Here is a 23,654-nt window from a genome sequence, read left to right as displayed (position 1 = left end):
CACTTCAAAAAAATTTTAATGCATATGGTTACTAAAACACAAGCCCAGTCAGAAATAGCAACAGATCCTGACATTCACCCCCACATCACCAAAACATGCATCACCAGATACATAAAAATGGGGAAGGAAGGTGAGAAAAACCAAAGACACAGAAATCTAAACAATGTTTATAACAACAACATAGCAGAAGATAGAACAGGAACAATATGTAAAAACTCTGGGAACTAAAATACCCAAAATAAATAAATTAAATAAATTGAAGCGTGGAGTGCAGGATCACAGGGTACAGGCATAGACTTTACAGAAGTCCAGGAAGCTAGCGCAGACCTTTACAAGAGCATTGGGCTCTGGCAAATGTTTTCATACCTCTTTCCAGATGGTAGGAAGGTGAAGAGTGTCTGAGGAGTGTGTGTAATTATCCACAATGCTATGGAGAGAGATCAGTCTCAAAATACTTGACAAATGTTTATATGTTCATCCACAAATGAAACACAATTCACAAATTTGTTTCACTTTTCACAAATAAATGTCTCAATCTAAGTCTCAGATAAATTTGTAAATACATATGTTTGTGTTTGGTTTTCATAGATACAATCATCATTTTATATGAATATACATACATTTGTTTAAATTTACATTGCATATATTTGTAAAGTCATAGTCACAAATTTATAAAGTGTTGAAATCTACATTTGTGGATCAAGTCACTACCTGTTTTGCGTGACGTATTTTTGTTTATTTCCTCTCATGGGTTTTTGGATTTTGAGACTGTACTTTCGCATTTCACTCGATCAAATGCCGCATCATCCACAAATTTACTACCATTTTCCTACATCATTCCCTCGCTCTTTTGTCATTATATTCTAACTCTTGCACAGTAGAAAACATCAAAATTATCATTTTTTCAACAAAATAAAAATTAAAAAATAGTTTGAAACCAGCAAATGAGAAGAGTTTTTGTTGTTACTACATTGGTTATGGGTTCCATCAGAAATAAAACTGCAAAAGCATGTGCATTCATTTGTTCTGTTCTTGGGGTTAAATTATTTTATTTAAATGTACTTGTGAGTTTTTGTTTGGACGATTCAAAATGGTGATTTTGATGTTAAGGATGGTGAGCATAAGGGAACTCTTCTCACAGCAAAACAAACTCCCCTTCTGGTTTGTTTTCAGTGTATGTTTCAGGAAAAATCCAAGTTGAAGTTTAATTTATCTGTAAGTCAATATTACCCACCTATGGAGCCAGAATAGAGAAAACTCTTTTTATGCAACATTCTGAGGTCTCTCTACAATCCAAATGCCTCCAGATACATTTTCTGCCAGCGACCCACAGAGAAAAAGCCAGAGCCATTTCAGTTTGAGACACCTTTTCTTTCCCATTTACTGAGCCACTACATCATACAAACATTGGACACTTTTTACAGAGTGCACAGAGACCAAAGAGCTAGAAAATCATGTGAAAATGTGCACTGGATTAAAATAGCAAACATGGCACTTAAAATATACAGGGGTTGGACAATGAACCTGAAACACCTGGTTTTAGACCACAACAATTTATTAGTATGGTGTAGGGCCTCCTTTTGCGGCCAATACAGCACCAATTCGTCTTGGGAATGACATACAAGTCCTGCACAGTGGTCAGAGGGATTTTAAGCCATTCTTCTTGCAGGATAGTGGCCAGGTCAATATGTGATGCTGGTGGAGGAAAACATTTCCGGAATGGCTCCTCCAAAACACCCCAAAGTGGCTCCATGTTCATCAAACCAATCTTTCACCAGTCTTACTGTGTGTATTGGTGCATTGTCGTCCTGATACACGGCACCGCCTTCAGTATACAATGTTTGAACCATTGGATGCACATGGTCTTACTGGTGCAATGTGCAATTAATGAAGATTGGCCACCAGGCTCGTCCAATTTAGCCATGAAACCTCCCACACTAAAATGACAGGTGTTTCAGTTTCATTGTCTAACCCTTGTATATATTCCCGGGGTTAAGGGGTTTAGAAGGAGGGAGAAAGGAGGGGGAGGGGGAGGGGACGGGGACGGGGACTATTTTTTGGCTGAATTATTTCAAAAATATCTTCTACAAATTATCTATGGCAACATTAATGGCATCTTCTGTGCTATATAGGTCTCTCTCCTCATGATCTGTGAGCCTAGAGGTTACAAGTCAGCAATCTCCTTGACTAAGTGCATTAAACCTTGTGCAACCAATGAAATCTCACCTAAGAGAAATATTGAGATATATAATCTTTCAAGGCTGGCATGGTGACACAGCAGGTAATGTCGCAGTCACACAGCTCCAGGATTCTGGGGTTGTGGGTTCATGTTCCGCTCTGGGTGACTGTCTCTGAGGAGTTTGGTGTGTTCTCCCAGTGTTGGCGTGGGTTTCCACTGGGTGCTCTGGTTTCCTTCCAAAAACACACATTGCTAGGTGGATTGTCACTCAAAGGTGTTCATAGTTGTGAACGTATGAGTGATCGTATCAAGAACATAGAATTAGCATGGATGGAAGTGACATGTCCCTACGAATATCTAGCAACTATTGATTTGTCCCCACCAATAAATCTCATCCAAAAAAAAAAAAAAAAAAAAAAAATAAACAATCTGTCAACGTCTAATTAACACAGAGGTGCAAAAAGGGCTGAATCACATTCTCTACTCTAGTCCTCCCCGTAACACATATTTTGGCTTATAACACATATAGGTTGTTAACAGCATCAAAACTGGAAGGAAAACTTTCCAGTCATATGCAAGACTTACTGTGCAAGACTCAGGTGCAACATGGGTGACACATGGACTGGGTGTGTTCCTGCCATGTGCCTAGTGATTCCAGGTAGGCTCCAGACCCACCACAGTCCTGAACTAGATATGTTTTTACAGACAGTGGATGAATGAATCTTCTTTCAAAGGTACTTAAGTGATCTGACACATTTCAGTCTAACATCAATACATAAATGCCACAGACATACAGTAACATGTAGAAAAGACCTGTGCTGATTTATATTAGTACATGCTATTGCTGTATGCTCAAACTTGAATTTGAGCATGCCAAGTTATTACTTCTGACTGTAAAATGGACAGTGAATGTAGAAACACACAGATCAGGTTCATCATATGCCTGACTGGTGTGTGTGCAAACCTCATTTCCAGAAAAGTCGAGATGCAGTGCTAAATTTAAGTAAAAATGTGCACATCACATAAATCTTTTAGGTAATTCAAAATAGTACAAAGACAATATTTCATACATTGAATCTGAGAAACTTTACAGATTTTTTTTAAGTATATGCCAATTTGATACCAACAACACACTGTGATGGTGAACAAAAGATAGTAGTTGTGAAATGGTACAAAAAAAAAAACTTGCTTAGTTGGCAATTGTTCAGTAACATGACTAGGTTTAAAAAGAGAATCCCAGAGAGGCTAAGTCTTTAAAATCTAAAGACGTATAGGGGAGGGGGTTCATCATTCTGTGAAAGACAGAAAACAGTGAAACCATTCAAGAATAATGTTTCTCAACATAATATATTAAAGAACCCAGGAGTTCTTCCTCTACAGTACATAAACTTTACATGCAAAGGATAAGGCCCAAAATCAATGTTGTCTGGCTGTGATCTTTGAACCCTAAGGTGATGTGAGAGAGTGCATGTGCACAAGTTTGTGTTTGTTTGGTTTTTTAATCCTTTTAAAAAGGTCTATATTGTCCCTATATCCTGGTACATAGTGTCCCTATCATGAAAGTCATAAAAGTGCAACCAACACATAAACTTGGAATCCCAAGAACATGGAAAAACAAAGTACTATATATAAAAGGAGTGGTAATTCATTTTAGTATGTACCTTAAGTGTAAGCTAATGATTTATTTGGATTTTGCAGATATAAAGATTTCTAGGGTTACATAAAATGTTGTGACTAAAAAGAACAAGCTACTTAGGCTTAGGCCAGATACATATGATATATTTTGTTATGGGTTAGGGCTAAGCATAAAAACACATCTAATCATAAAATCTCAGCGTGGGACAGCACAGAGCAAGTATGGTTTAGGGCTGTGTGTGGCCCTGAATATGTACTCCAGACTAGGCTCCACACCCTCCGGTGGTTTGAAGGTAAAGCGCTGAAGGAGAGAAGTGAAGAACAGGAAAAGCTCCATACGGGCCAGCTGCTCCCCAAGACACACTCTCTTTCCTGAAAAAAAAAAAAACAAATAAATAATTTTTTGTGTCACTTACTTAGGACACAAGTCACATATAACAAAACATTTACATACATATATGATAGTATGACTGAATGTCTGCTGAAAATGTGTAACGCTAGATTGAGATACGGAGGAATGAGGAGATGTGAGGGTGGGAGATTATGTGAAGATATGTGTAAGCACTGGTATATGAGTAAGCAACCGTGAGATCTGTCACATAACAAACCAAAAGATCACAGCTGTGGGGCATGGTTGGAGGAAACAGTAGTACATGGCAAAATAAAACAAACAGAGCACAAGACAGGAGGAAAACCATGACAATAGTAAAAAAAAAAGCTAATTTCTATATCTTATGCATGTGCACACTATAATAATGTAATGCACATGTGTCAAACTCAAGGCCCGAGGGGCGAATGTGGCCCGCTGTGTCATTTGATGTGGCCTGCAAGAACTTAAAAGAACTGATTGACTGCAATCTAGTGGCTTAATGCCATCGCTTCACAGGTAACATAATCGGCATGAACTGTGGGAAATGGAGTTTATGGTCAATGCAAGCTTTTAGACATAATTATTAATTAATTTATTAATTAATTAATTATTAATTATTCCGCCACTAATTCTAAAGTGTGCATTGACCTTAAACTACATTTCCCACAATGCATGCCGATTATGTTGCCCGCCAAGTGACGGAATTCCAACACTAGATTACAGTGTATCCTCTTTGATGTGATTTTTTTCATCAAGTGGAATTAAGAAATAGCTACAAATATTGAACCAAAAATGTCCAGGAAAAGAATAATTAATGCCAATGGAAGACAGTTTCAAGAGAGATGGGAAGGCGAATACATGTTTGTGCTTCAAGGAGAAAAACCGGTATGTCTTTTGTGTTGTGAGGCGGTGGCAGTTGTCAAGTCGTCACTTTGATACCAAACACGGAGCTAAGTATGCCAAAGTTAGCCTTCAAGAAAAGCAACAAACTGTACAAGAATTAAAAGGCAAACTGCGATCGCAGCAGAATACATTCACAAGAGCTACGGCCCAAAATGAAGCAGCTGTGAAATCCCTCGTGCCTCTAAGTCCTTTTCAGAGGGTGCATTTTTGAAGAAGTGCATGCTGAAGGTCTGTGAGCAAGTGTGTCCCGTAGTGATGTGTCGGTCGCGAACGAACCGGTTCAAAGAGCCGGCTCTTGTAAGTGAACGATGAAAGCCGGTTCCCGTCTAAGACCGAGCCATTTTTTCTAAGGCTTGTCATATTATGGAATATTATGGAATCAGATTTGTGCCAAAAAGAATCGCACAAAAAAATTCATCTCAAACGTAAAACTTATAATTTTCAAACAAAATATCCAGCTCTGACCTTTGTGCTCCATGGTTTTAGTGCGTGAGCTCTGAGTTCTGCGCGTGCTCTCTGAGTTTTGTGCGCCAGATCCCTGAGTTTTGCGAGCAGTTTTGGCACAAAGCTCTCGCGTGGGCGGGACTTCTCATTGGTGCCTTCCCATTGGCTAATGAGTTTTTGAGTGACAACTTAGTGCCCTGAACGTTGTTCACGACTCTGAGTGCAGGAAGCGTGTGTATTCGGCTTTGGGATTCCGCTTTTGCAGAATATAACGCATTACACACACACTCTTGTATGTGATGTCTCTCTTTTCTCTGAGACCTCCTGTAACAAAATGCACATAAGGCATTTGTTAAAAACAGATTAACTGTGATGTTAGTACAGGATAGGTTTCCGAACAGAAAATCAAGCACTCATAAGTAATATTTTACAAATAAATGCTCATTTATTCTGTTTCACGCTGAGCTGCAACGAATGACGTGGGCACTGAGCTGTCACTCAAAAACTCATTAGCCAATGGGAAGGTACCAATAAGAAGTCCCGCCCACGCGAGAGCTTTGTGCCAAAACTGCTCGCAAAACTCAGGGATCAGGCGCACAAAACTCAGAGAGCTCGCGCACAAAACTCAGAGCATGCGCACAAAACTCAGAGAGCACGCACAGAACTCAGAGCTCACGCACTATCTCAAGATGATTTTTTTTGTGCGATTCTTTCTGGCACAAATCTGATTCCATAGTCATTCAACCAATCAGAGAACAACAAGCAAAGGTACCAATCAGCGAAGGGTTATACCACCAAGCAAGGAGGGGAGGGGTGGGTGGCAAACAGGAGGAAAGTGAAGAGGGAGAGTCGAAGGGAGAAAAATGACCGAAAGGAAAAGAAGCAGTATTTTCAAAAACTGGGCAGATAAGGACAGAGAGAAGAAACCGGATCAACCCCTCCAAGCTGAGACACTTGGTTTTCCTGAATGCCAATCTGCCTTTCAAAAAGTAGTTGAAGAAAATGTTAAATCAGTTAAATGTTTGTTGACAGTTGTGGTTTTTTTAATCACTAAAGTTGAATGCTGCTGTTTTGCACTTTGCAGGGTATTTGTTTATTTTATTACCCAGAAATGGATGATTATTTAATTTAATAAGCTATTTTGTAATACCTGCCTTTTGGGTTCCACTGGCTATACTTCAGAGTTTACAAGTGATTTTTATTAAGGTGTTTAAATAAAAATCCAGTTATTTATACAATTGAATGTGTGAGTGCAATCAGTGAGTTATTACAAGACAGCATTAAAAACAAATGGCCATTGCAATACTATTTATTATTTTTAATATTGAAAAATAATGTTTTGTCCATACAGTCATGTAAAATGTAGGTAATATTGTTCTGTACCAGTGGAAAAATGTGGTAAAACAAAGAGCCATTTAGGAGCCGAAAGAGCCGGCTCTTTATGAAGAGCCGAGCCAAAAGAGCCGGCTCCCCAAAAAGAGCCGAAATTCCCATCACTAGTGTCCCGACCAGATACAGACATTTAAAAATGTCAGTTTATCAAGAAACACCATTGCGGACCGTTGATCGATGGAGTAATGAGTTTCTTAACCTGACAATTTAACAGGATTTATGTTATGTTAACAGAGCAACAAGCAAACATATTTTTACATATATGCACATATTTATAAGTTGATTGGGTAATAAATTCAGAGTTATTTAATATTAAGGAGTACTTACATTTATTCTACATTACATTTGGTTACATTTAGTTATATTTATACTGTCTTACAGTTACATCTGGCCCTTTGAGGGAACCATTATGCTGCTGTGGCCTTCTGTGAAAATGAGTTTGACACCCCTGATGTAATGTATTAAAAAAACTCTTATCACTTGGTACAGGTCTTAAATTATATATTAGCTTTAACAAAGTAAAAGTAAACTTCTGTCAAAAGTAAACTAACAAAGGTGAGTAGGATAAAATTCACCATTAACTATTCTGTAATTCCGCTAGTTTTTTCATTCATTCATTCATTGTCTGTAACAGCTTATCCAGTTCAGGGTCGCGGTTGAATCACTGAGCACAAGGCAGGAACACACCCTGAAGGAGGCGTGAGTCATTCAAAGGGCGACAAGCATTCACTCACACCTATGGACAATTTTGAGTAACCGCGACATTACCTGCTGCGCCACCATGCCGCCCCACTCTTATCTTGTTAATGTAAATTTTGCTTGTGGTGGTGGCACATAAAAACCATATCTAAAAAAATCGGGTGTGTTGCAGACAAAAAACTATGCTCAAAATATATAATAAAACTATATTAAATTTTCATTAAATATAAGCAATACTATATAATAAATTAATAATATTAAGTAATATTTACAGAACTACTATACAATAATAAAAAAAGTTGCACAACATTAAAATACATATATACAAGTTATGTGACCTACTAATTACAAATATTGGTATTTTGTTATTGTTTACATTACATGTGACTAAATAATTATTTGAGGTAATAATTCTTAACAAATTATCTGCAACATTTGATCAAGTACAAGCTATTGTGGCACTTAAGTTTCAAAATGTAGTGATGTAATAAAAGCAGGAAATAAGATGACATTTTACTGCACCTGCAGAGAAAGGCATGAAGGCATCTCTTTTCCTAAAGTTTTCATTGACATCCAGGAAGTGCCCTGGATTAAAGGAATGAGGAGTCTCCCACTCAGTTTCATCAAACAGAACTGATGTCAAGTCGCCAGCCACCATAGTGCCCTGTGGAACAATGACACCATCTCATTTATTTTTTGCATTATGTTCATAAACATAATGCATACAGCTTCGTAAAAACAAAACTAATTGGAACTTTTGTACATTTTTTATTTGGATGCACTTATTTATCCACTGATTTGTATTACAACCCAACTGATATATTCATTAGTCACTAGTATTAACAGATACCGACATGTTATGTTGTTATAGTTATTTCATAATGCAAATATCACAAAAAAATTATGAAGAACAAGGAAGAACATGGAATACAAGTAAAATAACAGATAATTAATAGAAACCACATCTAAGAATTCACAGTATCGCTACCCTCAGTATGTTGCTGATTCTTTCCTGAATTTGTGAATCACTATTGGTTTTGTGGTATTTTGTGCTTTCTTGTTCTCATGTTTAGTCTATGTATTCCTCATTTTAGTCTTCAGTTTAATTTATTTTCTACCCTATGTTCTGTTATTTTACCTAATGTTATCTTCTCTCAGTGTTACGTTTAGATTCCTGAGTTTTGCTGTATTTAAATATTTTTTAATAAACAAACTCTACGCCTTAACCCTTGTACAAATTGTGACAGCTGAAAATGAAAAAGTTAAAATAAATGTATTTGCCAATATTACTGGCTATTGGAATATTCATTCATTTATTATCTGTAACCGCTTATCTAGTTCAGGGTCGCGGTGTGTCCAGAGCCTACCTGGAATCATTGCGCGCAAGGCAGGAATACACCCTGGAGGGGGCACCAATCCTTCACAGGGCAACACAAACACACTCACACCTACGGACACTCAATGTCGCCAATACACCTACCAAAGTGGGTTTTTGGACTGTGGGTTTTGAACCGGAGCACCCGGAGGAAACCCACACGGACACAGGGAGAACACACCAACTCCTCACAGACAGTCACCCAGACTCAAACCCACAACCTCCAGGTCCCTGTTGCTATATGACTGCGAAACTACCTGCTGTGCCACCGTGGCGCATTGGCATATTTAGTCTGTTAAAGAATTGTGTTGGCCTCTAAGTGTTGGAGGGTTAGGGTTGGGTCCCAGTATGCATACCTAAATTCAGTGACACAGATTCAAACCCACCTTTGGAATAGAGTATCCTTCTATATGTGTGTCTTTGGTGGCTGCCCGGACCACATTGAGTGGTATGATGTTTCCTACTCTCTGGACCTCATGGATGACAGCGTTGGTGTAGGGCAGGTTCTCTCTATCCATCACAGAGGGCTGTCTTGAAGACCCCACCACACGGTCAATTTCAGACTGAACCTTGGCTAAATGTACAAGACAAGAACTGTTTGCAAAGGCATGTATCACCAAAAACATACTTTATTTACAAACAAGTGAGTTGTATGTCCATGGGGGTTTCATAGATGCAAGATTAGAGAGTAATCGGTTCAACGCCCAGGATTGACTGGAAAAATGTAGGTAATTAACCTCCAAACAAATCCCCAGGTGTTATACCTAGCAGACATCTTCTCCAGTTGTGTGTGTGCTCAATGCTCCTAGTGTATATGGCTACAAATAGCTCACTAGTGTGCCTGTGTGGATGGTGTGGACTAGTGTGCATGGATAGGTTGAAGGCAGAGAAAGATTAATAAAATAACTGTTATCTCTTCTCTTCACTCAAAAAAGTAGTTCATATATAAATATTTATATTTTGGATATTATAACTGATGGTTAAAAACAACTGATTTTGCACTAACCCTGAACTTCAGGATATTTGATCATGTAGAGCAGGGCCCAGTGCAAAGTGGTGGCTGTTGTCTCAGTTCCAGCAGTGAAGAGATCCAGTGTACAAAAGCACAAGTTTTCCATGTTGAAACCAGCAGCCTCATAATCTTTCCACTGCATGAAGATGTGAAAATTTTTTCTGATATTTAATGCAATTATGTATATATTTGCATCAAAGGCATGAAAGAAGTGGATTATGTAAAATAAGGTGCTTTCTGTGCCATGATAAATGTATCCACAAATATCTATTTTATTAACAGGTATCCTTGCATTCTACACCAGTACAAGAATCACTGTTTATATACCAGGGAATCACTTTCTAATAATATTGTTTTGAAATGTTGTTCTTATAAAGAAATTAATGCAGCTTTAAAAATGTAATAACTGTACAATGTAGTACATAAAACTGTAATAAAACAGTAGAAATATAAATCGTTAAAAGCGAAATGGCTTGTCAGTTTAGAACATTAAATTAAAAGCAAAATTTAGCAAGGTATCTCAATTTCTATAGACAATATCTCTGGTTAGAAAATATTTTCTGCATGAAAAAGTAAAAAAAAAAAAAAAATTATGAATGACTATTATATGAAATTTTGATGAGCAAGGGAAGACTTACATTAATGCTAGCTTAGTTGTATGTATTAGTCGGTGTTAAATAATGTCTTTGAACGGGCAAGATTGTTTGACATGACAGGGATTCTCAATGATTGTTTTATGTTTGTATATTATGTACTGCATTGAGGACACAGATAAACAGGGAAGTCACTGTTCATTCACTTTCTGTAAATGCTTCAAACTAAACAGAGTTGTGTTGGTTTGAAAAGAGGGTTCGCTTTATCCCTGCATGTGACTGAAAACATGAAAACTATATACAACCAAGAAGCTAAATATTTTGTAACATAGTTTTCTTAATGATTGCCTGCATGAAAGGAGAGATAGTATAACCATCACCAATAGCAGACAGACAATATATTGCAGATTATTTTCACAGTGAAGCTTATTTTAGGTACGAGACCTAACATCTATAAAATATTTTTTGCTCATCTTTGCTAAAAGTAAAGCCATTTTACAGGATACATGTTTAGAAACATTTCAGGTAGGGCTTCAAACCTCAGTATTACATCCAACATTTACCATGGGCACTGGTCATTTTATTTGCTCTGTAAATAGTCCAGTATATAAATACATTTTATATGATTAAATATGTATTCGTTTCCTTGCTGATGTCCCATAGCCAGCTTTCTCTTCCTCTCTATCAAACTTTATGAGCGTTGGCCCTATGTTAATGTTCACAAAGCAGCTCACAAAGCAATAGGTACATGGATCAGGATCCTGGATCAGATCCTTACATATGGTGACATTTCTCACAAAAGGTGATTGTTGAACAGATATACTGTGAGATAATAATAAACAGAGAGCTTCTCTGTTAAAACTACAATGCATCAGTTCTTAATATGATAGTTACCTTTTCCATCTCCATTAGGAAACAGTCAATATAGTCTCGAGGGTTTGATGGGTCACAGTCTACTTTGTGCTCTTCTATTTTACGACGGGCAAAGTCCACCATCCTGCTCCACAAAGTAAATATTTTCTGATGAGGCCCAGGAAGTCTTTGCATGAGCCACGGAAACATGTTATAGAGCTAGTAACAGAACAACACAAATATTGGCCTAGTTATTTTCATTTAGTTTTTTCCAATATATGAACTATATATATTCCAATATATGTTTGATTTGTGAGTGAAAGTACCAGGCCCAAAATGCCTCCCTCAAGGAAAATAATTTCATTAATTGTTTTCAGCAACATTTGCAACTCGCTGTCACTGTATTCAAACCGATCCCCAAACACAAGGACACAGATCACATTAGAAACAGCGCTGTTTAGCAGAAGCCGAGGGTTAAATGGCCGGCCTGGAAATAGAACAAAATCAATAGTGAACCTGGTAACATAGAGGCAGAGTTTCTTATAGGAAAACCTAAACCAAATTTAAATAAAACATTTCCAATCTGCTCATTTTAATGAAGCCTAAATAATGTACGTGTTAATTAACTCAAATGTAACATTTATTTATAATCACAAGAAATAAGTTGTTACATGTACACTGTATGTCCAAAGTATTAGAAACTCGGCTACACCTATTCTTGACCTTTGTGTTCTGCGCTGATTTGACAAACAGATTTTTCTATCAGCACTGAGTTATATCTTTTACAATCCCAATGATTTAAATTTTACACCTTTGCTTTAATTCTTTCGAATTATTTAGCAATATTTTTTATGTTTACTTGTGTAGGATTACAGATATAGACAGTTTGTATAAAGAGGCCTGAACAGCTGGCATTACCTTGTTCATTTGATATGGCTTCACTCAGGTATCGAGCTTCCAGATGGATTGAGGGTTCCAGGCTTTTTTTTCCAAGGCCAAAATTCCTAAGGGTTGACAGGGCAAACCTCCTCTGCTGTTTCCATGCAGGTCCATTAGAGGCAACAAGTCCTATTTGTAAATAGGAAAAAATTTAATTGATCAGTGATTTCATCTTGCTGTCTCCCATTTGCATTTTTAAAATGCCATACTACAAACATATTGAACTGATCCACAAACCAACAAGGTAACCTCTTGTTACCTTACAAAAACAAGAGCAAAGAGACATTAGGCAAGCGTAGATTTGCCGGACTGCTATTAGCCATATAGCCATTGTCACAGAGCTTTATCTGGCATTTCAAAAACAGGAAAGTTCAAAATACATACCCTTATGTCATTGGAAGGTCTGGAGACGTTTTGGTGCTTCATATCAATGTCTTTGTTTAAAATAATAACAAATAATAACAAACTATAAAAATATTTTATGATCATGGAAAGCCTGTTATTTTCTGTTCATACAAAGCTACAAAACTAAAGCACCATTTTGAGATGACATTAAAGCAACTCATTTACCAGAAAGCTACAAGATAATATTTAAGTTTTTGAACATTTCTAAAACCAAGCACCTTAATTAATCAACCATGAAATCTATACTTGATAAAGGAACAGGGCGTCACAGGGAACTAGATATTCATTACTGACTTACATTTCTATAAGGGTCTGAATGATAATATGGTGCTGTAACTAATTAGTTAGAGCACAGTCTCATTTATTTTGAGTAACACCTTGCTCTGGTGTTCTGGTTTTAATAATCCAGTCCATTTGCATGTAAAGTTAAAATAAAGCTGGGCAGATGTAATTTACCGGTCAATGGCAAAATTGTTGGAAACTGAGCCAAGTAAGTCTGTGCAGTGTCAGATTATTTGCAATAGGTGATTGCGTTAGTGATGTGTGTTTGTTTCTGTGTGATATGTGTAAAGCCAGAGGCTCTGTGTGTGACATTAATAATGTGTGAGCAGTGCTCTTAAAGTCGGACAGGCTTACTTCAGAGTATAAATATGTATGTAATCTCAATGCCAGTTACTTCGCTTGAGATTTAGCGCAAATAGTTTATACAGATCCACCTACATAGAATTTCTGACATGTTGTAGGAACAAATCAGCACCAATGGCCTTTATTGTAGCCCATTGAACTTAGGAACAATATAAAGTATTTGAATTTCAAAATGTTTGTTATGTGTGTAATTTGTGAGCAGTGTAATCTGTGTGTTTCATGACCATCAAAGGACATGGTAAAACTGGGGTAACAAAGTATGCAGAGCAACAGATGGACTGCATAGTGTAATTGTAGAGGTTGAGAATGCTCCTGTTATGTCAGTGGAGCTGAGAGAACGGACACTAAGTGTTGAAATAAGCAGGTGATGATAATTTTATGGATGAAAGCTCATTTCTTTAGTGTGACATAACTTGTCACAGAGAAAATATTTTTTGTAAAGTGATAATACTTGGTAGAGTGAATTATGCATATATTATGGTTTGTAAAATATGATTATGAATGTGTAGTTATGTTTATATGTACATGTGTGTGGCTTCTGTGCAGGAGTAACAAGTATTGTAATCATTTGGAAATTAACTAATTTTCCCATTTGGCTTAAGACACTTGAAGAGGCCAGCAGTGATGCTGATGAGTTGAAAATCACACAAATGTAGCTGTAGCTCAAAAACATTTTGTCACATATTATGAAAGTCCACCCAATGTCCACACTGTTAGACATATCTTCCTTGTTGGCCCACTTTATAGATATGAGGGCAAACAAATAGCTTATCTGTTGCATCACATTTGAATTGCTTATAATCTAGTCCTTTATCAGTGGACATAGGACACTGCTTGTTGGATGTGTCTGGGTGTGGACTATTCTCAGTCCAGCTGGGATGCTGAGGGGTTTAAAACTCCCACACCTAAGTCATACCTGCTGTGTGGGTGTCCTGACCACCGAAGACCAGGGTGAAAGCGAGCAATCGTTTAGAGCAAAGATTGACCTTTCCTGATACAGACACCACACTTTAGGATAGTTTGTGTAGTGTTCTGGTGTCTCTGTGGAGCTGGATTGTGAAAGGGTAGTGGATAAGTGGGGGAATTTCTGGTCTGCAGAGAGGTGATGGTGGGGCTTGGGTTACATATTCAGTACAGAGCACAGAACTCACTCTGGAGTTTCACCCTGGGTTCTAACCCAATATTCAGGAGCCCCACAAAGCAGATATGATTTGGGTGGTGGATCATTTTCAGCACTGCAGTGACACTGACATTGCGTTGATATGTCAGTGTGTGTTACGTTCTTATAAGTGGATCAGACACAGCAGGGGTGCTGGAGATTTTAACACTTGTGTCAACTCACTGTCCACGCTGTTAGATACACATATTTTTTTGGTTTACTTCATAGACATAAAACAGCAGCTCATATCTTGCAGAAGTTTGTGTTGGTCGTCCTCTAGTCCCTCATCAGTGGACACCAGGCAGAGTCAGCTGAATGTGTTTGGTTGGTGGAAAATTCTAAGTCCAGCAGTGATGCTGATGAGTTTAAAATCAAACAAATATAACTGTCACTCAAAAATGATTAGCCATATACAATGGAAATTATCAACATGTTTCCCATGGGCTTCAGAATATATCTTGCTCATTTTGGTGTTACTGCGTCCATAGTTGTCACCATAATAAATAAATAAATAAAACTATGCAACCATTTAATTTCAAATGGTAGCACCCTGTTTATGTGCATTTTGATCATATTTGGCACATCACTTCAGATTTACAAATTTTGGTTTGATTTGGGACAGTTTTTAACGTTTTAAAAGGTGGTCCTAGGTGTTCTGTTGTCTCTTTGGAGATATTATGCAAATGAGCTTAAAAACAAAGTGGGCAGAGCTTATGGGTTCTTGAGGCTTTTTCGTAGGGTCTAACCTGAGGAATCGGAATCAAGGGAAAAAAGAATTTTATTTCTATGTTACACGGGGTAGGAGATCGCAACACATTCCACTTCGCTCTAGTGCCACCATCAGGCCAATCCGGCTGATTTTATTGCACCTGAGTAGCAGGAGGGTTTACTACCTGTCGACCAAATATCAAGTCTGTAGGACTTATGGTTTGGGCTACCCATTGTGTTTCATCTGAGAAAAAGAAGGAAAAGAGGAAACAGAAAAAAAAACAAAAGGGCTCCAGCATTTTCAGTGCTTGAACCCCTAATTAGAAAAATAAAAAGAAGTAGAAGAACAAACAATACATAAGCAATAGGGTTCTATGCACTATGTGCTTGAATGCAAATTATACAGACGGAGTCCAAAACTTGGGTCAGTATGGAAATGGGACTCTTCTCAAGAGGTGCGGGGTGTCTCAAAACAGGTGGAAAATGACAAGTCCAAAAACACATTACTACAGACCAGCCTGGTGCAAAAGCTGTTCTAATCCAACGCTTTGTACAGCTAGACAGAAAATTGCATTGTGCCACACAGATGTATCGCCAGCACGTACCACATATTGTCCCTGCATCATGTAGTTACATAACCCCAGAAAATGTCTTTGCAAAATATACAGAGGCTGGTCATAAAATTAGAATAAAAGTTGATTTATTTCAGTAATTCCATTCAAAACATGAAACGTGTATATTATACTCATTCATTACATACAGACGGATATATTTATTTCAAGTGTTTATTTCTTTTAATTTGATGATTATAACTGACAAGTAATGAAAACCCCAAATTCAGTATCTCAGAAAATTAGAAAAATATTACTTAAGACCAATACAAAAAAAAGGTTTTTTCGAAATGCTGGCCAACTGAAAAGTATGAACATGAAAAGTATGAGTATGTACAGCACTCAATGCTTAGTTGGGGCTCTGTCTGTCAGCTCATATATATATATACGAGTAAGTGAGTGAGCGAGTAATGGAGTGAGAGTGAACGGATAATTGAATGAGAGTGAACAAGTAATCGAGCGAGCGAGTAAACTAGTATGTGTAACTACACTAGTATGTGACCAGTTCAAATTAGAAGCCCTCTGAAATGTTTACAGTAATTCACACAGTTAAAGTCAGAGGTGTACTGTTACATTACTTTTTTTTTTTTACCATTTTTTCTTAAAAAATAAAATAGGGGAAAATGTTATCAATAAACATGCAGTAAAATCAACAATTAAACTAACAATAGTTCCGGCTGCACTGTTCAAAAACAACCTTTAACTAGCCACAATTCCACGAATAGAGTTTTATTGCAAATAGTCAATGATTTCTGCATCTTCGCAACATGGCTAGCAAAACAAAAAAAGGCTAACAAAAAGGCTAACAAAAGCTAGCGTAAAGACACACTTCTGTAGTAGCTACAAATTCTAGAAAAAAAGACACCTGAAGCAACTGAAGTGTCCATTTTAAGTTAAATTAACTTCCATTCTACATCTTCTTTCATTCAAATCGGTGATGTAAACCAGTCTCTGTATATTCATGTGACATGGGCATATGTGATATCAGACTTCTAAGGACCTGAAATGTAATAATTATCTTTAATATACTTTAATATAGGTTGTCCCCTTCAAAACAAGACCAAAATTTTGTCTCTCTGTCAAACAGTTCGTGAGTAATCCTCATGTTTGTGTCAAGAGTACTGGTCAAAAAAATTTACAATAGTAAACAATTGTACACATTTTCAAAAAATAATTAAAACATGATCCGCATATTGTAGACTCCTGGCTTTCCAACAACATGTCAATCAAGCCTGTAGACCAATCAGGAGCAGAGTTATGGCCATGTGCACTCAAGGAGGAGGGACATACACTCAGCGGAGTGCATATGTTTCAGCGCCTAATGGACCCAGACACCGCGAGAAACGACTCAAACGGTTCTATTTGGCAGCCACAAGCTCCACAAACAATAATTAAGTCAATAAATATGTTTTGAAAGCTTAGATTTTTTTTACTAGTTACATTCCCCCTTACATTTAAATGCAGCAAGGGGGGGGGGCGGAAGTTGCCTCACTCTACAGCCAATCAGAGAGCAGCTCTCGCCCTTTAACACGTTGGGCATTTAAAGGGACATTGTACTTGGTGAAAAACAAATGTAAACATCAGAAATTTACTCAGTATATCAGAGTAAAACACACCATAACAAAGTATATTTCAGGTTGGGTGAGGGTAAATGGCTACTTGGAGAGGTACAGGAGAATAGTTTCTCAAGGAAAGTAAAGAAAAAGTAGAGACACCTGGAAATGCCCACAGTGAAGCATTGTGTGCTTGAGCCCTATATATTACCTCAACAACTTTCACTACATTTCTGTTTGAGGCTCCAGTAAAACACTGAGCTGCACCAGGGTGGATGGTGGACATACAGCACTGAAGTGGCATGATGTGTCCCAATTCATCTCTAAACTCTCTGACACACAGTCTGTCAGTCAGTCAACGCACATGACTCTTCTAGGCCAGTCCGGCAAAAACAACATTACATAAAAATTAATAAAAAACATAACAAACAAAACATAGCAAAAGGAAAGAGTACATACTAAATAAGTGTATGCTAGATAATCTACCTATGGTGTATAAAAATGGAAAGATTTAAGGACTAATTGAAAATGATTTATCCTACCTTTGCCACCAACTGTGTCTTGAAGCATGGGTACGTCTGGACGATCAGCATAATCATCTCCTTGGTCAACATACACCTTTTTCACTAATTTGTATCCATTCAGCAAAACAAGCCTTGGTCCAAAAATTCGAACACTAAAAACTCTTCCATATTTCTCTGCACACTGAAAAGTTCAATCAGAGGAAAATGTATAATTAATAAAATAAAAAGTGTATAATCAGATTTTGAGCAGGTTATTAAAACATTTACACCAAATAACAGGTTTATTAATTTGTGACTTGACTTATGTTACAGCAAACCACTAAATTAATGTGTGGGCTAAAATAGTACATAGTAAATAATACATAGTGCACAACGCAGGCCTTGACTGGCTACTGCATCCAAGCAGTTCATAATATGTCTAACCTAGAACCATGCATGATTACTACTGAATATATTCTGCATTATGTTTGTGAAGAACAAAATTAATTTTTGTCCTGTAAAATACTCTATAGGAAGCAGGGAGCCTCTGTGTAACACAGGTCCTTTTATTGTAACAGGGGACTGACCTGCCTTGTGTGGAAACTAAACTTACATATTAAATAGCAGAGGTAAGGAGTAGATGGACGCAACTTTGTAAACTAAGATGAAAATAATTTGCAATAAAAAATAAAATTGTTGCTTTTCATGACAAATATTTTCACAAAGCATCTTTACACAGATCTAGGTCCAAGCCTCCATAGAGCAGGCTGAGTGTGACAGTGGCAAAGAAGACCTCCCTCAGAGCAAGAGGAAGAAACTTTGACGGGAAATAAGATTAAAAGGTGGATCCCATTCTCCTCTAGTTGGTACTAAAGAGCACAACAAATAAAACATCAGATATAAATAATGAGGAGCTATGAGGAGTTAATGTGACAGCAAGGCATGAGCTGTGAAGGTGTGAGTGCAGGACACATGCCAAAAACTTGTGTGGATACGTGTGTCCAAATAACCAGCTTATTGTGCTAACCAGAAAAGATGGTGAGGATGATGATGATGAAAATAGATGCTTAAATAGATACTTAAAAACTGCAGTACAATTACTTCATACTTCATGTTATACAACCCCAATTCCAATGAATTTGGGATGTTGTGTAAAACATAAAAACAGAATACGATGATTTGCAAATTCTTTTCAACCTATATTCAACTGAATCCACTACAAAGACAAGATATTTAATGTTCAAATGTATAAGAATTTTTTTGCAAATATTCACTCATTTTGAATTTAAGGCCTGTAACACATTCCAAAAGAGTTGGGACAGGGGCAACAAAAGACTAGGAAAGTTGAGGAATGCTTAAAAAAACACCTGTTTGGAAGATTCAACAAGTGAATAGAATAATTGGAAACAGGTGAGTGTCATGATTGGATATAAAGGGAGCATCCCCGAAGGGCTCAGTCGTTCACAAGCAAGGATGGTGCAAGGTTCACCACTTTGTGAATAACTGCAAATCATCCAACAGTTTAAGAACAACATTTCTCAATGTACAATTGCAAAGAATTTATCATCTACAATCCATAAAATCATCAAAAGATTCAGAGAATCTGGAGAAATCTCTGCAAGTAAGCGGCAAGGCTAAAAATCAACATTCAATGCCCGTGACCTTCTACCCCTCAGACAGCACTGCATTAAAAACTGACATAATTCTGTAAAGGATGTTACCACATGGGCTCTGGAACCCTTCAGAAAACCACTGTCAGCGAACACAGTTCGTAGCTCCATCTACAAATGCAAGTTAAAACTCTACTATGCAAAGCGAAAGCCATATGTCAACAACACATAGAAATGCCGCCGGCTTCTCTGGGCCCAAGCTTATCTGAGATGGACTGACACAAAGTAGAAAAGTGTCCTGTGGTTGGACGAGTACTCATTTAAAATTATTTTTGGAAATCATGGACGTCAGGCCCTCCAGGCCAAAGAGGAAGTGGTTTGTCCGGATTGTTATCAGCGCAAAGTTCAAAAGCCAGCATCTCTGATGGTATGGGGTTGTGTTAGTGCCCATGGCATGGGTAACTTGCACATCTGTGAAGGCACCATTTAATGCTGAAAGGTACATACAGCTTTTGGAGCAACATATGCTGCCATCCAAGCAACGTCTTTTTCAGGGACGTCCCTGCTCATTTAAGCAAGACAATGCCAAGCCACATTCTGCACGTGTTACCACAGTGTGGCTTTGTAGTAAAAGAGTGTAGGTACTAGACTGGCCTCCCTGCAGTCCAGACCTGTCTCCAATTGAAAATGTGTGGTGCAGTATAAAGCGCAAAATATGACAATGGAAACCCCAGACTGTTGAGCAACTGAAGTTGTACATCAAGCTAGAATGGGAAAGAATTCCACCTACAAAGCATCAACAATTAGTGTCCTTAGTTCCCGAACACTTACTGAGTGTTGTTAATAGGAAAGGTGATTTAACACAGTGGTAAACACACCCGTCGGGGAACGTGTTGCAGGTCTCAAATTTAAAATGAGTGAATATTTTCAGAAAAACAATAAAGTTTATCCGTTTAGAAATTAAATATCTTGTCTTTGTAATGTATTCAGTTGAATATAGGTTGAAAAGGATTTGCAAATCATTGTATTCTGTTTTTATTTATGTTTTACACAATGTCCCAACTTCACTGGAATTGGGGTTGTATAACATGAAGTATGAAGTGATTGTACTGCAGTTTTTGCGTATCTGTTTAAGCACTGAAATTGGGGTTGTCGATTAACACTGAATTGATATCTTTTGGTGTACTGCTTACTAGTAAAATGCCATTTTGTAAAACGGTGAATATTTTTCAGATCTTCATGTGTGTACAAATTGTATCAAATGAAAGAAAACATGAGTGTTCATTCATTCATTCATTCATTGTCTGTAACCGCTTATCCTATTCAGGGTCGTGGTGGGTCTGGAGCCTACACAGAATCACTGGGCGCAAGGCAGGAATACACCCATGAGGGGGTGCCAGTCCTTTACAGGGCAACACACACACACACACACACACACACACACACACACACACAATCACTCACACTTATGGACACTTGAGTCGCCAATCCACCTACCAACCTGTGTTTTTGGACCGTGGGAGGAAACCGGAGCACCCAGGGGAAACCCACACGGACACAGGGAGAACACACCGAACTCCTCCAGGTCCCTGGAGCTGTGTGATTGTGACACTCATGAATATTTTTTAATAAAATATTATTTATTTTTTTACCTGTGGCCCCTCCCCTCATCTGAGTAAGCCAGCACTCTTCTCAGAGCTCACACAGGAGTAAAAAAGAAAAAGAAAAAGAACTATCCTTAAATTGCTTCATGCTCTCCAATGTTTGGGGGTTGTATTTGTTGTATAATACAGCAGAGAAAGAAATCCTAGCATACCAGACAGACTTTTTTTTAACCAATTTACTGAAACTGGGGCTTTGGAAACATTAGACACTGAGCACACAAACAGACTGGAGCTAACAAATAGTGAGGAAACAAAAATGTCACCTTTAGGGTGAAATTCTATCTGGGCCACATTAATCAATATTATATTTAAGGTGAAATGAATAAGTTCTTCAGGTGACAGAAAACAACTGTTATATCATTTTTAAAGTGAAAAAGATAATCCTACTAGGATCTACAGTAATTTCTGCTCCACTAAAGGTGGTTGTGCCATGCAAGATGGAATGGAAAGTGTCAAAATGTAACTCTTTAGAACATCCTTTAGGCTACAGAATACAACTGTTGCACCATTTAATTTAGACAGTTCAGCTGACATCAGAATATCATTGCTGTCCCGTTTATTTGGAATGGAAAGTTGGTAAATTCGAGTTACGTCATCTTTTTTTAGGTAGATGTTGAAGCTGAGATACCGGAGTTAAAGAGTTTCTATAAGTGCAACCAAAAACAGAAATGTACATAGTTGCCAAACATCTGAATTTAAGTTATAGAAAGGGGCGTTTCAATCACGGAATTCCTTTAAACCCGCGTTCTTGATATAGCAGAAGAACATTTTGAAAAATGTCATTCAAAGAAAAATCTGATTCCTCAAGAGGGGGTTTGTCAGCGCTTCTTTATCAAGTAAATAATGTGAATATTCAATTTTGTTGTTCTTAAGTTATTCAAATTATGTAAACCGTCATGCACCACAAAGCAGGATTTCCCGGGTAGCTTTTTTTAAATCCAAAGTTGAGGACTATCCAGGTATCGACTTCAGCTCTGTTCCTATTGGACAGGCTTGACATTGGGCTTAAGTTAGCTGGCTAACTGTGAAATCCTTCTTTGTGGAATATCCCCCTGGTGTTGCGGGAGTTGTTCCGTTTTCTTACCTCTCCGAGCTGAATGTGGATCTTGCTGGGACGGAAATTGTGAAGATTTCCGATGAACGGCAGAGTGCGGGGTCCGGGAGGAAAGTTCTTCGGTGGTTTATTCCGCACGTATTCAAAGAAAATAATAAATATACACGAAAACAACAACAGACTCTTAATGTCGAGCCACACGAGGAGGTTTAACAGATGAGAGACCGTCATTCTGAACTGAGGAGTCAGTCAGTGGAGAAAAGAGCACTGTACTATAACCCTATCTGCCTCTCTGATCACCAGGGTGGGGTAGTGTGGGGTGGGGTCGGGGTCCGGATTTGGCTGTAAACATCGTATATTATCTATTTTCATAATGTCTTTGTAATCATAAGTTTACAAAGGTTAAATGCTTGTCCATAATTAATGGAAAGACACCGTCATATCGAAGATCTTTCCATCTGTAAACAAAGCAGTTACGCAATCGCAGTTACGCAATCGCCTCTGTCGCTTTTCACGCTTTAGAGAGTGGCCTTTTTGTTTTGTCTAAAACGCTTAATGTGAAAAAGCTTAAACGTGGCTTAATGTAATAAAGCAATGAACTAAGAACACCAGATACACTCATAGATACTATGACCATAAGTGCTCTCTACCGCTGAAACAACGAACCTGTCTCCCCTGACCACGAAAAAAAATATATATAGTTTCTCTGAGATCAGTTGGAAAACAAAGGAGACTCTAGCATAAGTCTCCTGCTGCTCAAATGTGTCTCCTGATGTAAGGACATCAGTAATTTCACACGTGAATCCTTGTTTTAATGGAGATCTCAGATTTGCCAGATGAACTTTATCCCTCTCTTGTCTCAGATCTCCTTTTTGTCGATGTTTTTTCCTCCTAAGTTATTTTAGGAGAATCACAGTAATGTCTCCTGAGCCACTACAGGCCAGCAGCCTATAAGCTAAGAAATGTTCTTAAAAACCAAGCTGTTTTCTTTACATTTTAACCCATTGTAAGGAAACAACTTAAATGTATGTTTCCACTGGAATTACAGGTGCATTGTTTCATCAGTAATTACAGAAAATGTTGGTGTTGCTAGGCTGTTGATTTAATACATTAAGTCAGGTTAAGCATTGTGATTCTTCTACTTCTTTTCTTCTGCCACCTATTTCATATTGAGTCCTTCAGAAACATTTAGCTTTTCAAATATCAGCTTTTAGTTTGCTGCTGTAAGCATTTGGTAGCATTCAGCCAAAAGATCATAACTCAAATCGAGTAGTGATGATCAGCTTTTTTTCTAGATCACAAACACTATTCCCACTCATCTCAGAGTTACTGAATGCTGCTCCATCACT

General features: G+C 37.8%; 1 protein-coding gene across 1 annotated transcript; it reads right to left on the bottom strand.

Annotated features, from left to right (window-relative positions):
• Positions 1-50: 50 nt before the first annotated feature.
• LOC136701691 (cytochrome P450 2J2-like) lies at positions 51-22,583 on the bottom strand. The gene is made up of 9 exons (XM_066676336.1): positions 22,336-22,583; positions 18,017-18,179; positions 12,373-12,522; positions 11,781-11,941; positions 11,497-11,673; positions 10,004-10,145; positions 9,384-9,571; positions 8,145-8,286; positions 51-4,186 (listed from the first exon to the last, which is right to left on the bottom strand). The coding sequence occupies exons 1-9, from the start codon at positions 22,534-22,536 to the stop codon at positions 4,011-4,013; spliced, it is 1,500 nt and encodes a 499-aa protein (XP_066532433.1). The 5' UTR covers positions 22,537-22,583; the 3' UTR covers positions 51-4,010.
• Between the last annotated feature and the right edge of the window lie 1,071 nt (positions 22,584-23,654).

The sequence above is a fragment of the Hoplias malabaricus genome, chromosome 7 (genome assembly GCF_029633855.1).
Source record: "Hoplias malabaricus isolate fHopMal1 chromosome 7, fHopMal1.hap1, whole genome shotgun sequence".
Classification (NCBI taxonomy): Eukaryota; Metazoa; Chordata; class Actinopteri; order Characiformes; family Erythrinidae; genus Hoplias; species Hoplias malabaricus.
The sequence above is the reverse complement of the archived record's forward strand: the minus strand, read 5'-3'. Positions and strand labels throughout refer to the sequence as shown.

Coding starts and splice junctions, on each gene's coding strand:
- LOC136701691 (XM_066676336.1), bottom strand. CDS start 22,536: ATGACGGTCTCTCATCTGTTAAACCTCCTCGTGTGGCTCGACATTAAG. Junction 12,523..18,016: donor AGACACAGTTGGTGGCAAAG/GTAGGATAAATC, acceptor ATTTACAAATAG/GACTTGTTGCCTCTAATGGA. Junction 9,572..10,003: donor CAAATATCCTGAAGTTCAGG/GTTAGTGCAAAA, acceptor TTGTACATTTAG/CCAAGGTTCAGTCTGAAATT.